A 15,541-nucleotide genomic window follows, 5' to 3' on the forward strand; every position below is an offset into this window, starting at 1 on the left:
TGCTTTGAAATTGATCTGTAAAAGGATTTTACAAAGGCAACTTTCTAAATAACAACAACAACAATAACAATCACTTGTTTTTAATCTTAAAAACCATTAGGAATGAACAGTTTGGTCTTTGGATTTGCTGGATGGCCAGATAATAATAATAATACCAATAAAAAAATAAGGTTAACAAGCTGCTAGACTCACGCCCCAGCATTACACGTCAGTGAAGCAGAGCCATACGTCTGTACCCCTATACTTGGCAGAAAGTGTAAACATTTACTTGGCAAAAAAAGGGAAAGTTGCACGAGAAGAACCCTCTGCAAAGCTGCCCTCCTGAGGTGCCTGAAGGAGGGGGTGTTGGAGGCGCTGCATGGCTCAGCTTTGCTTTTGTGCACAAACTTTGCAAGCCCCTTTGCAGTGAGAGTATTTTGAGCTGAAACAAAAAGTAATGACTAGTAGGGAAGTGGTGTACATTTTAGACTTCAAAGTGCAGGCTCTGTGGCTTTGCAGGAAGTTTCTAACTTCCGCTGCAATACTTTCCCGTGCTCCCTCTTAAAATACAGCTAAGAAGCCCAGCAGTAAGTTCTTAACAATCAGAACAGCAACTACACCATGGTGACACTTGGGAAGCCCAGCTGCTTCCAGGAGCTCTCCAGTGCTAAAGCTCGGGATAGTAACAGTGATTCTTCAGTGACAGTGACAATGACAAAATTCTTCTGTGACAATGCAAAATATTAATCGTAGGTGCCGTTTAAGTTAGGATTTTGACTTCTGCATTACTAGTTAGTGATAGAAGAATGTTCTGCTTACCAGCTTGTTGGGGTATCGGAGCAACACAGGTTGTACAGGGACTCGTGGAACAAAGGCACCTGCCACCACAAATTAGAATTGATTGTAAAGGCTAAGCTTAATACAGCAGTTGGGAGTTTTAAGTGATTCACGTAAGACATGGTATCTGGAAGGAGCAATTTTGAAAAAGGCAAAAAGAATGGGAAGTGTTCTTTTTGCTGTGGGGTTTGTTTTGGGTTTTTTTGAAATCAGCAGCGTGACTAGCAAGATGTCAGGTCAGAAAATGGTTTAGGAGAAAGCTGTCTAAGATTCCTGGTGTGTTCAGGGCCATCACAAGGAGAGGAGGAGGAAGAGGACGAAAGAGAGTGGATTCAAACTGGCCAAAGGGATATTCCATATCATGTAACGTCACGCCCAGTATGTGAACTGGGAGGAGCTGGCTGGGGGAGGGAAGCAGCAGTTGCAGCTTGAGGACCAGCAGTGTTGGTCGGCAGATGGTGAGCGGTTGTATCGTTTGTGTTTCTGGTTTTTTCCCCTTTTTCTTTTTATTATATTAAATATACACCTCCTACTGTGTTCAAACTCATTTTCTGTGTATTATCTCCCCATTGACTGACATTCATTTCAAGGGATGAGATGCTCACAAGGCTACTGAGTGTCTCCTGAACCCTTCTTTTTCTGATCATCTTCATAAGTGATATGGATCTGAGCATCTAGTACTGGTTCTGTAACTTTGCTACCCAAGACACTGTACAACAGTAAGAAACGAGAGCAACATGGCTTTAACTGAAGTGCACAGCAATCCAGTGATCAGTGATGCTATCGAGTACCTTTCTGTGTTGGTCTGCCTTGCTAAGCACTACCAAAGAGATTTCATAATTTAGTTGCTAAATCTTGCATGGCAAAACGTACAGGAATCTAAGATGGGATGACTGCAAGTTGAGCTAAAAGACCATCATAAGTAGCATGTATTTTGGTAGTTCATCTTACAGTTATCAGTCAAGTTCCTGGGTAAGTAAACTGGATTAAAACTGTACCCATAAAAAAACCCCAGCCAACAAAGAGTATACATCACAGATATTTTGCATCCTACAAAATACCAAAAATCAGAAAAGTAAGCTGACTAGTACAAAATAGTGGGTTTAACGCCACTTAAACTTCAATGATGTAAGACATTACTACAGCGCTGTTGTGGATGACGTACCTGCAGAAGTATAGGCCTTACTAGAACTACCAAAGTAATATTTCACACATTATTTTTCAACAACAATGCAACAAAATCTCTCACCTTGTTTAAATGTGATCAGGCAAGATCGGTTTGTGCAGGTGCCTTCTGGGAAAATCAGTATCTTCGATTTAAAGAGAAAGAAATACATATATACACATGCATTTCATAAAAAGATTATACTTCAGCATCAGTTACATAAAAGCTGACTTTCTATGCAAGCTGTGACATGTTACACTGTATCACAGGAATATCATTACTGTTTCAAAAGGAAAGGAACAAGTAAATGAAGGATGCTTACAGTAATATTAACCTGTTGACCTGATAATCTTGATTTGGAAAAAGCTTTTTAAGAGAGGAGTTCTGGGGAAATGCCTTTATCAGTTCAGAAATATGGTACAAAAGCCTTTAAGTGTTTCAGTTGACATATTTAGTGTTGGTAATGATATCAGAATTGTTCCTCTGTTTGTAGCTCCTTACTGAACTCCTGGGTGTATAAACATCAAGAGTCTGGGCTGACATGAAGTGCATAAGGTACTTGAGCCTTTGCAGGCACTGATGCTATCAACATGAGTCGAGATGCCAGCTGTGATGAGAAGATCACAGCTTGAGGGGTAGCAGCAAAAGGCAGAGAGACTATGTATATCTGTGACGCAGAGCTCTGAAGGCACTAGACACCACTACATAGCCTCTGAACCTGAATGACTCAGGCACACCAAATACCCAGAAGGTTTCTGAATTAGTGTCTGAAAGATACTAGGTTAGATGTGCAGTCACATCAAATCCAGCTCCCTATAGGATACACAGAAGCTTTATGTTTCTCATATCACCACAGGATGATAAGCAGCGTTAAAAAAAACCAAAAACCCTCAGCACAAGAACAGGTCTCGATCAAAAGAATGTTCAGGGTGTGCTCCCACTTCAGTCCAAATGAACAGGTCAAGGCTAGATGAAAGAGGGCATCACTGGGTCATACCCAAGTGAGACAGGCTGTTCTAGGATCACAGAGACAGCTGCACATACCGATTTACAGCTTGACTATGCATTCTGTAATCAGAAATTGTTTGCTGGTGCTATGGACGGAAAAATGGGTATGTTTCTGCTTAGCCTATGTCATAAGCCCCAGGAAACATATTAGTGACTGACCAAAGAGTAAGTAATCATTCCCTCCTTCCCCTTTGTTTTGGTACAGGGTTAGGAGAAACACTAATCAGAACATCATGCTGTTAATGAGCACAAGTGCTGCCCAGCCTCCTGGGTTTTGGTTTTAGACAGAGGGAATGGGGAATCCAGCTACTCCTTCTTTTCTGTTGTGCTGAGAGAATGTAGCCCAGGCACTCTGAAGAGGATATAACACACATCAGCTTGTGGTCAAAAAAACAACAAAAAAAGAGAGAGAGTAGGAGGAAGGTGTGGCCAGGGCACAGGACTAGGAATCACCCAGTGACACTCCCAAGCAATGCTGCTGACTCAGTCCTGTTGATTCCCAGATCACTTGACTCATACACTATTTATGCCGCAATATAGATCTAGCTTTTATCCCAAGTACAGAATTGGTGTAAGGCCAATTCCCCTTTCCCCCCCATGCTGTTTTCAGCAGAGATTGGGTCTACGAGGGCTTTGCTGAAATCACTTCATAACAGTTCAGCAAATCATAAGCATCAGTGTAGTTTGTAAGCACAGTATTACAAAAAAAGCCTTCCTAGCTTTGACATATGTGTATTTAAAATCCTGCATATAATTGATAAAATGAAAAAAATATCAGAGGCTCTAAAAGTATTTATGGCAGCTTAGAAAAACGCATTTATGAGTCAGATTAAAGCAGTCTAAATACTAACTAAAAAGCTTTTTATAAGGTGCTTGCTAAGTAAAAATGATCTAGGAAATGTCTAAATAATGCCATTTAAAAAAAAAGTGGCAAGAGTTGGTCTTCCCTCAGGATGAGAAGCAGTTACACTCAAATGTTCTGTTTCTAGGGACTATTCAGAGAGCAGAGCAGTGCATTCAGGTCTAGCTGCTGTAGAGATACCTGCTCTTGAAGTCTGTATTTTCACTAGCCTCTTTTAATTTTCCTCAAGAGCCATTCATTGGAACAAAAGTGAAGGAGAAGGTAACTTCTCAATCATTTAGGAGGCGGCAAACTGAACAGATCTTGTGATTTTAGCTACTTAACCAGTCACTTCTTTTGAGTTTTCCATTTTTTTAAGCAAATTAATCCTTAAGAAAACAAGAACTATTTAAAAACACAAAGCATGAATTTATACATAAAACCACACAGGATATCTTTGAAGGTCTCATATCACTGACTGTACGTGTCCAGCAGCATGGTAGGGATACTGTATTTGTCGGCAACATCAGAACACAGTTAATGCAACAGAAGAAATCGGAGAAGCACTGCCAAATGAGATGTTAGTAGGTTCAAAGCTGTTCCAGGTGTTTCTCCTTGCAAAGGATGCAATTTCCATCCCAGCCCTCTGCCTGTTGTAAGAGCAGCAGAGTTGCTGCCTCAACGTGTTCCTCCCTCCAGAGCAACCCCTGCTCCATTAGTTCTTCAGGTTGGAAAGCTGTCCAAGGCCTAGAAGTGCAACAGCAGCTTGCTGCTGAGGAATGACTATGGAAACAGTGCGCAGAATCAGTTACTATTGCTTCCATGTTAAAATCTTACCACAATTCAGACTAATCTGAAAGTTTTGGGTTTACTGCATTATTAACCTAAAGATTGAACTGAGTTTCACCTCAGCTATTCTTCACATGTGCAACTGATGTTGTCAGCTTAAGTACTGTTCACGCTGGAGCTTGGACAGCCCAGGTTACTCATCTCATGAACTGCTCATCCCTGAACTGTTGCACATGCAGCTCTGTGATAGCTTCTCGCACATTAGTTTGCTTGAGAATACTGATTCACGTATACCAATCCAAGTCATCTGCTACACTGAAAACAGCATGTTAAGACTTAAATAGGGAGAAGAGAAAGCCAGGAACATCTGCACTTTGGAACAGCAATTGGTACTGGCTGGATTTTAACTAACCCATTTGTCATGCAAAACTTTTTGGGTACCAGCCTCTCATCTTCCTTTCCTAAACCAGTCATATACCTGAGAGCTGACTTACCTTCATACTTCAACAGAATCCTATTCAGCTGGGCACTTGCGATATTATGAAGCACAGTGAATATGGAATATGAATACACAATGGATCAGTAGTAGTGTATTTATTACCTGCGGCCACTGGCCTCTTGATAGTGCCCGCTTAGTTATCTCAGTGACAGTATTCTTTCGTGAATCAGGGTCTTGACGAGAAACTGATACAGGCTGAAGGGAATTTAAAATTGCTGTGAAAGAGATAAAAAATTTTATTTGTCTTACACTAGTGCTTAGAAAACACATGGGTTCAAGGCTCCCTTGCAGCAAAAAAATTGTTACTCTCATACTAGGAGAGTCTGCACAAACAGCTTTCAGACTAAATAGATGACTATTATTATTCTCCTCATTCTGCAAAACAGGAAGTAAGACATAGAAGATATATCTACACTGCCAGCTGAGGAGCTTTACAGTAGGTATAAACATGCCAAATTCATCCAAACACTTTCTGCTAATATTGCTGTTACCTTTCACTGAGCGTTTCCACACAATTCTAAGGAAAAGACGTGATAGGGTCTCTGCTCATGAGCCACACCCAGGCCTAACTCATGCAGGCTGCAATCAGCAAGTAGTTTGAGCATATGCTAAAGAACTAAGATGTCCCTTTTCAGTTACAAAGCATACACAGCTCGTGTGTAAATGACAGGAAAAAAAACCCTCATTTTGTCAGAAGTCTACATCAGAACGTGTGGACCTATTGAGATGTGATGAGAAAATTGGGGAAGAATTATCTTCTGTGTCCCACTCCTGTGCTTTTAACAGAAGGTCAATATATTATCAGTCAGTTTATTTCCTACTAGACACTTTTCTGTGTTGCCTGCTGAGTTTAGTTTTGGGTTAATGTTGGCTTATTCTTTTAAGAGTCCTATAGAGATAAGAGACATACAGCGAGCAGAAAGTCTACAGCTGATTCTAGTAATAATGCAAACAGGAATTCTTTTTGTGCCAAAAAGAGGAGAAAATAATAGAAGTCATCTGGTAAGTCATCTGATCTTTTCCATTCTCGGCATTTCCTTTTTGAGTAACTTCTCTTTTATTCTTTCCTGGTTTGACTCCCATTAAAAAAAACCGTAACAGTGCCTGCAAGTTGCAACTTATAAATAGGGTATTTTCCAGACTGCTGTAGTTTGGGTCTGTTTTGAAATAATCTTCACTAATCCATGTTCTACATTTGTGGGCCACACTGTTAAAAAGCAGCAGTCGAACAGATTTCTCAAGCTACCTACTGGGACAACTTTAAGAGAAAGCCTCTAGCCCGACCAGTTACGAAACATGCTTTCAGTATAAAGCAAATTTAAAGTGATGTTATATTTCATCTGTGAAAAGAAACAGCATAATTTCAGAAAGATAACTTGTCCTAGGGATTTAACTGGAGATAATCTGTCAATATCTTTGGAACCTAAGGATTTTAAAAAGTTTGCCCTTAAATCACTTTCAGAGATCAGATTTTTGGCCTCACATCAAATTGCTGAGTTCTAAGATTTTATTTTTTCATAAATACTTACTGCCAAATACTGGAGTTGACAGGTTCTCTGCTCTAGTCACTATTGATGGCATTCCAGTTAGGGCAGAAATAATGGCATCAAAAAAGCTTGAATGAGGAGCTGCAACAAAGATTGGGGCTTCCAGTAGACTTGCTATTTTCCCTTTTACTTTAACTTGGAAACCCATTACGAAGAACAAGGTACGAGTTAGGCATGAGAGGGTTGTCTGGATCATCCTCCTTGTAAAGAGAAACACAAAAATATCATCCATCTTACAGTCAGAATTTCTTTTGTACTTTAAACCAGAGGCCTATGAAAGATTTCCTAGTTCTCACCGGCACTGGGGCCAGGCACAGGGTAGCAATACTACTCAACAGGAGAGTGTAGGGCTAAAGGGGAAGTAGGGAAAGGAACATCACCTTTTCATGTTGAAACCAGATTATAATTTTAATGATAAGGCAACGTACAGCATCTTACTAAGCCCTGCTCCAAGGTACGCTATTTCTCTTGCTGTATCTTGTAGCACTGTAGCATAACAATAATGCAAGGGGAGGGTGGGTAATTAGCAGATTCAGTGTTCTTCTTGTAAGAACTTCTTTAACTCTGATACTGTTCTTTTACTACCAGTCTTAGCAAGTAAGATTAAAAGACAATGTTCCCTTACTGGAACAGGGGTCATGTTCCTTTCATGGGATCTCCATAATCTCTCAGCCTTGTGAGAATTCACTTCCTGCACCTCCTCCATCTGCGTGCAGCTGCAGTGCATTGCAACTTGAAGGCAATGTCACTACTCTGAGGTCAGAGGCTGGGCAACTGAAACCCAGAACCCACAGAGGCAGCTGTAAAATACTCCGTTCAAGGGCAACATAGCTAAGAGAGGAGCTGTCAAAGCTAATTTTGTCATAAATTATAGCATAGAGGGAATGACAAAGGCTACACAGAAACTCAGCCTACATAATATTACTAAGTACTTTTCTTAATGACTTTCTTTTCCTAAATATTCCTATCAGAATTACTACTAAAATAAGTCCTGCCTTACAAATAGTCTACAGATTTTATCAGATTTTCTTTAGCCTCAAGAAAACTAAAAATCTACCTATTTAAAAAGCTCCCTTATAACTGGAATACATTATAAACAAATCCATATTGTTGTAAAACACACTCATCAAAAAATTGCTTCACCTAAATGGGTAAAACTAAGATTTCACTGAGGACTCCTCTTTAATCAAAAGGAGGAAAGGAGTGAGAGGGGGAAATAAAAAGCTTTAGACAGTGGCTTTGTGTTATTTAAAAAAACAAGCACAGAGTTTTCAAAAATATTTTACCTTCTCCATCCTTGAAGTGGCACAGATCCTTTTCCATGGTGACGGAAAGTTGCAATTGATGCAAACAGCCATGCTAGCAGTAAAATGAATGCAATGCATATGGCACGGAGGGGGAGCAAAATAATCCCCTGAAGAACAGTCTAGAAAAAAAGAGGAGAAAAATCTTAAGAAATCATATCAACAGGAATGACACAGATATCTGTGTAGTTATAGTATATGGACTTTAAAATACTAACATTATTGCTATGTGTTTTAGTAAGGAAAGCATTAGTGATTCCAGTGTTCATATGGGGAAGTCAGTCATTCAAAGCATTTCTTTGTTCTTCACTTCTGGGTTCCCATTTCAGGTAGGACTGGAATATCTGAGTATTTGAGTTTCTGGCTTGGATGTTGTTAGACAGAGAGGGTAAACAGTTTGCTGGTTTTAGTTTATACTTAGACTTGGTATGCAGCATACAACCAGCTCAAATGAGTCTGCCCAGCTAATAGATATCTCCAATACAGAGTCTTCTGTAACTAGCTGCCTGTCTAGAAGCCAACTGGGACTGTTAAGATGACAAAATTGTACTCTTGCCCTTTCAAAACAACAAATCTTGTGTCAAGTCACGCTGTTGTTGCAAGTGATCCTCACTGCTACTGCGTGGAGTAGTGCACACGCAACGCAGCTTTATCTCCCCTAGTTGGTACTTAAGCAAAATGGAGTTTTTGGTAAAAGTGAACCTGCGGTTTAAGGCAAAGGCTCAGACCTTACAGTGCCGTGAAGCTGCTGTAGGAGCTCTTGTCTTGTTGCCTTTGGAAGTGGTTGGCTCACTGCCCGCAGTAAACACAGAGCAGAACCCTTCTGATTACAAAGATTAACTTGTTGCCTCCTGTTTGAAGCATTTTGGATATTAACCTCTGCGCTAGGACCTCCTTGAATTTTTCAGAATAAATTCAGAAAGCTAAGTTCCCTTTCTACCCCACAATCAGGAAACTGTTCTTATCTTCCTTTAACTTGACGCAAAAGAAACTATTGAGAGAGTTGTGCTACGGTCACAGCCAGCCAAGCTAAGAAGCCTGGTATAAAACAGATCCAAGGCAACACTGTGGTTCATAGCTTCTTCAGTTCTTCATATGCATTTGTAAAAGGACTATGGTGAAGGGGAAACACTAATGTGCCCTGGTTGCAAGTAATCCTCAAATATCTTCCCTAAGGAATTTTTAGTTTGCATTTTTTTGTGCACAGCTCCAGGAAACAGGTGCATTGGCACAAGGTTGTTAACAGGCAGCTGTGATACTGGGCAGGGCAGGAAGAAAATCTTAATTATTTCACCCCCGTAAGTTAGGTTAGAAACTATATCCTGAAGGTTGGCTTTATGGTGCAACACTATGCAGATTGAGCAAGCTCAGGTCTGGGAGGCAGGTGAGCTGTGTTAGCATGCGGAAGTCATAGCCTAGCATTCCTGGTAAACTAGTAAATGGTTCAACTCCTTTCAGCACCTAATCCAGCTCAGCTACCACTTACTGAGGAGGATCAGCTCTGTGCACATACATCTGCACAAGACAATACACACCTAAGCAGAATTCTAACAGTGACTATTTCTCTTCATTTGGGCTGTTTCTAAAAGCCCCTCAAAAGTTAGCATGGGAGTGCATCAGTGGTCACAGACTGACAGCTCCACCAGCTCAGAAGTATGGTGGAAGTTACTAAAGGATATTTATGCTTATGCTTGTGAGCTTACTATTTTTTATGCTGTACTATTTTAAGAAAATCAACATCTGAATAACAGTGTTCCTCTCTCAAAATCAGCCTTTCTAGTCAGCTCTTTAGCAATGACTACTTACTGTACAGGAAAAGCAAGGCTTTTAATAATAACTAAGTTTTACAAAATAGTTTGCAACATATATGCTTGAGCTATGACTGTTAAACAACACAATGGATTTTCATGTATCTCTTTTCTTCAGAAAGGAACAAATGTTTGTAGTATATTTGGCTTCTATGCAAAGTAAGCATCTTTGCATATTACCTATCTGATTCTTTAAAACAGCAGGTTAGTTCCAACTGTCCTTTCATCAACATGGTCCTTTTCCTCCCCACCAAATTCCTTCCATCTTCACATAATTTCCTCTTACTTTCCTCTTATCAGTATTCAGGAGAGGCTCTGGCCTCTGGCTCTAAACCCTGTGATACTGATGAGGATTAACAGGAATTTTAGGCCTTCAGGACTCAGTTCTGTGTTACAAAAGACACAGTGACGACACACCAAACATGATCATGGATACACAGTGTAAATTAGGATAAGGATGAGAAGCAGGTACATGGTGTTGCTGCTCGTGTTCTGTAAGCACTGACACGTAACATGTCTCCAGGAGAGATGTGAACATTCAGACATGACTGTTTCCTTCTTGAAGCATACAAGGTCTTTTTATATAAAAGTTGTATATAGCTAGCTATGGTATTTTGACCATAACCTCATGGACAACAGGAAAAGGACTGCTCTGGATCCAGAAATGGATTCAGTAGCTGGGTATGAGAGATTTGGTCCTGGAGATCTATTGCTCCCACTCTCTTTGGTGCCAGTTGTGGTGAATCTGAAAATTCAGGAAGCAAGCTAAACCAACCAAGACTCCTTGCTTGCCTCCCAAAATCAGATGTGTCTTTTCTTCTCCATATGTGTCCTCTTGTATTACCATCCATAGCCCCAGTTCAACATTCCAGCTGCATTCAGTTATGCAGAATGGGCAGCGTAAGCGTACGTCAGTGTGTTTTGACTTAAAATAACTTTTTTCTTTGTGAAAAAAGGAAGAATATTTATGCACTGACCTACAATTAAAAATAAAGGATGCAATAGCAAAAGCAAAGTGATCCTTTCCTCAAAACTTTAATAAATTCATTAATCTATTTTAGGCAGATGCGCAGGTGGTACTGATTTGCTGATGCAAGCTATTGGCTTTCTAGGTCACTGTGTAATGAGGCAGTTGATTTCTGCTTCATCAGCTGCAGAGTAGGGTAAGAAAAGGACAGAAAAGAGAAAGGTCAAGGTAGGCCAGAAAATAAAAGGTATCCTATATCTTTTCATACAGAAGAAAATACAGGTTCAAAGTTTAGTAACTACTAAGTAGGATCAGAGCCACTCCACCTTCTGTAACCAGTAATCGCAGAGTTATTCTCAGTCATCCAAAGAACCTTCTCCCACATTTGGAATCACCCCCGTACTTTGTATTTAAGGTATCTGCAACAACTGCATGGCCTGTCACTGCCGTAGCTGCAGACACCTGCAACAGTCCGTGCTGTCCAGGTCAGACTCCCACAGCCAACTGACCTTTAAGCAGTACAGGGGATTACACTCCCATCGATGTCAGGAGCTGGGGAAGGGGGAAAGCTCGTCTATCAGAAAGCCACAGAACCCAGTTTGAAATTTTGCTCAACTTCAGCTGCTGACAAGTTATCCAGGAAGCAGCAGAAGAGGAGGCTGGGGACCAGAACGAAGCCCAGCTCCAGCTGAACTCCCCTGACATCTGAAACTGTGAGCAGATGAACTGGCTCCCAAAACAGTACATGCCTAGCAAGACAGGGTGTTCCATGAGCACCCAGAGTATATCACAGCTCTACGCCAGGCAGTCTAGCTTAAAAATATCTTGCTTTTAGCGTGCCAGTTGTGCCATTACATAGTTCACCATTACATAAATCCACGGAGCATCTCTTCTCAATAAAGGAAAATCTAGTCATGACTTAACTAGTATTTGTGCTTTGCAGTGCAGCTCAGAAGTTGAGAGGGCAGGTGAGCAATCAGGATGAACAGAACTGAAACTACAAAAGGAAAAAATCCCAGCAATGGCTTGCTGCCAGCTTCAGTCAGAGGATGGAAACCAGAAGTATCTGAACAACTGTTTTAAACTCTTATTTGGCACATGCAGATGTTCAGCACAGCACAACTGATCCTTGTTTTGCACATTCTAAAGAACGACAAACATCTCATTGGCTAGTAAACTATTAGCAATACAAGGGCTGGCAAAAAATTGTAAAATCTTCTCACTCTGCTTATCAGCCTGGCTACAGCCTATTTTTATATTTGAAGGTGAATGAAATGCAAACAGCTAGCCTGTGTCACTTTCAAGCTCCATTCATCAGGGGACAGCAGCAGCCTTTACATTCAAGGAGTTCACCAACATACGAAAATCCAGCTTTGGGCTCCCAAAGAGGGTTTTGAAATGCTATCTGTTTTTATCAGTGTATGTTAAAGGAATAGTATAGAATAGGGGGAATATAATAAAACAATCCTTTAACATGCAAGAATGGAGATACGCTACACTTGATTTAAATGGACGGAGAAGGGACACTTCCCGTGTTTGAAGTTTATAGTAAAGCTCTCTGGTAAGGCTCCAATTCCCAGCTGATCCGATACACAGTGCTGGGCAAAGAGGAGCAAATGTTTACAGGATAAAGCAGACAGTAAGAAGTATCCTGGTCTCTATGACTATAGGGGAAAAAGAACAGAGGGGAGCAACACACAATAAAAAAAGGTTGTCTTTTTTGCGTCTTTCTGCTTTAAAATTCTGTGACTACTGCAATTTTGCTTCAAAGCTTGCTAGTACTGGGCCCTGACCCAGCCAGGTGCTTTTCCTTCCAGGTGCATTGTGGAGTTATGTATGGAGTGTATCTTGCTTTAAGACATACCATGGTTTTCATACCTTCCTCCTGAAGGAAAAAAAGGAGGATATATTTTTTTAATCTGAAATGGTAATTGTAGCTTAAAATTGCAAGCTTTTGAAAGTAGTCTGTGCGTCCTCTACAAAGAACAGTCAGCACAGAAAGCTATTCATTTCTCAAACCTCATTAAGAATCTGGTTTCTTTACCTTGGGTTCATGCCTGCAGCTACTGATTCAGATGCACTTGAAATGTGTTTCAGGCTGCTAGTAAAACATAGGGCAAAAAAGGATCTGAAATTGCTTTCCAGGTTTCTCACATTTCCTCCACCCAGTTACCTTCAGGGCAAACATTGTTTCTAACTTGAAGAGCTATATGAAACATAAAATATTTAGTTGCACGTCAGTCACAGATATTTATAACAATCAGCAGAAAACTTGAGGAAATGCTCGAAGTTCACCTACACACCAACATCCTTGTCCTCACTGAATTGTCAGTTCATATTTGGCTCATCAGCTCAATTTGTAAGAGAATGTTTTTAAAAATCAAAGCCCAGAAATGTTTCCTTTCTTAATTTGTAAAAGTACCCTCTAAGTCTTATGTGTACACAAGCTTGTACCCAGCTGTCATGGGACAGCATTCAGCTCAGAAACCTAATTCAGTTCACCCAGTGACACCAGACAGTAACCCAGTGAAACTGGGGATACCTTTTTTGTTGTCCACACTGCAATATGGAAACAAGAGATTAACTCTCCCCTCCCGGCTTAAAAACAGCCTAAAGTGACTTAAGCATCTGAAACAAGATTTCTGAAAAAAGTTATTTTATATTTTAGCGTATCATATCAGAGAGAAGTTACCAACATCTGCGCTCTAAAGCTGAGGCACCTGACACGATGGATACAGGGACAGTGCTTCATTCTTGAAATTCAAACATGATGCAAAACACGGAGTCCAACAGGACTCCTATTTCCTCTAGGACTAACGTGTTATCTGTAACGATCATGCAAAACCTTTTAAAAAACTTGTTACAGCTCAAAAAGCCCGTGTGCGTGTGCGTGCATGAGTGTGCAGGGGAAGCATGCAGTTTGCGGACTCTGAGGAGCAATGGCTTGCAGAACTTCATGTCAAAATACAGTGACTTTTTTTTTTTTTTTTTTTTTTTTTTTTACACTGAACCCTTATTGCGTCTTTGCTTTGGCCATTTACATAGCTTGCCCATTTTCTGCTCTCTATCGCTAGACTAGATCAGGAAGCAAACTACGCCGTACTTGGGAAGGAAGTCTTCGTACTAGATGCTTTTCCCTGGAGAAGATAAGAGCCGTAGATGTTCGCTTGAGTGCCGGGAGTGCTACTGTCCCCTCGGTGCCGGGCACCGGGCTGGGCCGGCGGCGCCGCGGCGGCCGCCCGCGCCCCGCTCGCCCCGGGAGCCAGCCGTCCCGCCGGAGCCAGCCGTCCCGCCGGAGCCAGCCGTCCCGCCGGAGCCAGCGCCGGCTATACTCGGCGCCTGCTCGCGCAGCGGCGCTCTCCCATCGCGAGGGGTCTTTGACCTTCCCACCGCATCGGTGACGATCCCTTGGTTCGGACGGGGACGGTAACGCGGGTTTAGACACGTCGGCAGAACCAGCGTGGGCTGGGGGTGACGGCGTCCCCCGCCGCGCTGATGCGCCTCCGAACACCGGGCGGCCCGGGCCCCGGCCCCGGCCCCGGCCCCGGCCCCGGCCCCGGCCCGCCAGGCAGGGCGCGCCCGGCGCCCTCTCACTCCCGCTCCGCCAGCCTTACCCGCAGCTTGTCCCCGGCGCTCAGGCGCCCCGGGTGGACGAAGGGGTTGGGGACGGTGGGCGGGCAGAAGGAGTGCTGCCTGGGCAGCGGTAGCACCCGCGGCGCCATGCTCCCGCTGCCTCCGCCGCGGGCAATTGCGCATGAGCCGCCGGGGGGGGCCGTGGCACCCCTGCCCTGCCCGGCCCGGCCCGGCCCGGCCCGCCTCGGGGAGCCCCGCCTCGGGGCAGGCTGCCTCGGGGCAGGTGTGGGCGGGCCCGGCTGGCCTCGGTCGTCCCCGGCTGTCTGCTGAGGAGAGGGTGCTGAGGCGGGCGCTGCCAGGCGGAGACCCCGGGGAGGCGCTGGGGATCCCGCCCGCCGCCACGGCCGGGCAGCCCCGGGGCCCCGCCCGCCCTCTCCTTCCCCTCCGCGGCTGCTCCGCGCTGGCGGAACTCGTGTTCGCCTCCTGCAAACGCCGCAGCGCCGGTGGCGGAGGCGATGCTCGCTGTGGGTTGTCGCAGTGGGGTTGTTCATAAGGACTGACCGCTCAGGATCAGCGCGGTCTGTTATCTGAGAGGCAAACGCGGTCGTGGCGTACAACTAAAGTAATTTCTAGGAGAAAGATGCATTTCCACCGCTGCAGAAGGCTGATACAGAGATTCTGGTCTAGAGTAGGTGAGGTCCAGAGCTCTCCCGCAGCCTTTCTTAAGGTGCTGGGTACCCACGGGAGCTCTTCCCGCACATCGGGGTGCCCAGGAGCTGGCCCCGCAGGGCCAGCCGCCGCCCGAGGGCCGCCTGGGGCGGGCGGGCCACGGCCAGGCCGGGGGATGCTGTAAAACACACCGTGCTCTAGCACCTCCTGCCAGTTACATGCCTTCGAACGCAGCTGCCGCTGCTTCTGGTTTCAACCCAAAAGTTTCAGCCTGACCATATTTAGGAAACATGCTTTTAGGTTCTCATGGTAATCTGCTACAATGGTGGGGGTGAGCCACCAGTCTCTGCCTGCACAGGGCGTGCGGGTCTAAGACCGCTGGCTCCTGGCCTCTCCCACGATATTGTTTGAGATGCTTTGTTTTGTTACAGTGATTTTCCCTGTCACATATCTGTCCTTCACACGAAAATACTGGTGCTTCCTAACACAAGATTAGTCTGTGTGTTGCTGTGTTGTATTGCTGTAACAAAAAGAATTATAAATGTCTCACAGTTC

At 43.4% G+C, this 15,541-nt stretch overlaps 1 protein-coding gene across 1 annotated transcript in view; it reads right to left on the minus strand.

The window, feature by feature from the left end:
• LPCAT2 (lysophosphatidylcholine acyltransferase 2) overlaps positions 1–14,686 on the minus strand; it is a 33,843-nt gene extending 19,157 nt beyond the window's left edge. Inside the window, exons 1-6 of the mRNA XM_064459368.1 lie at positions 14,359–14,686; positions 7,952–8,091; positions 6,648–6,865; positions 5,221–5,333; positions 2,066–2,126; positions 799–857 (exon numbers count right to left, since the gene is read on the minus strand). Coding sequence (XP_064315438.1) covers positions 799–857; positions 2,066–2,126; positions 5,221–5,333; positions 6,648–6,865; positions 7,952–8,091; positions 14,359–14,466 — 699 coding nt within the window. The 5' untranslated portion in view covers positions 14,467–14,686. The remainder of the gene's footprint in view (positions 1–798; positions 858–2,065; positions 2,127–5,220; positions 5,334–6,647; positions 6,866–7,951; positions 8,092–14,358) is intronic.
• Between the last annotated feature and the right edge of the window lie 855 nt (positions 14,687–15,541).

The sequence above is a fragment of the Phalacrocorax carbo genome, chromosome 8 (genome assembly GCF_963921805.1).
Source record: "Phalacrocorax carbo chromosome 8, bPhaCar2.1, whole genome shotgun sequence".
Classification (NCBI taxonomy): Eukaryota; Metazoa; Chordata; class Aves; order Suliformes; family Phalacrocoracidae; genus Phalacrocorax; species Phalacrocorax carbo.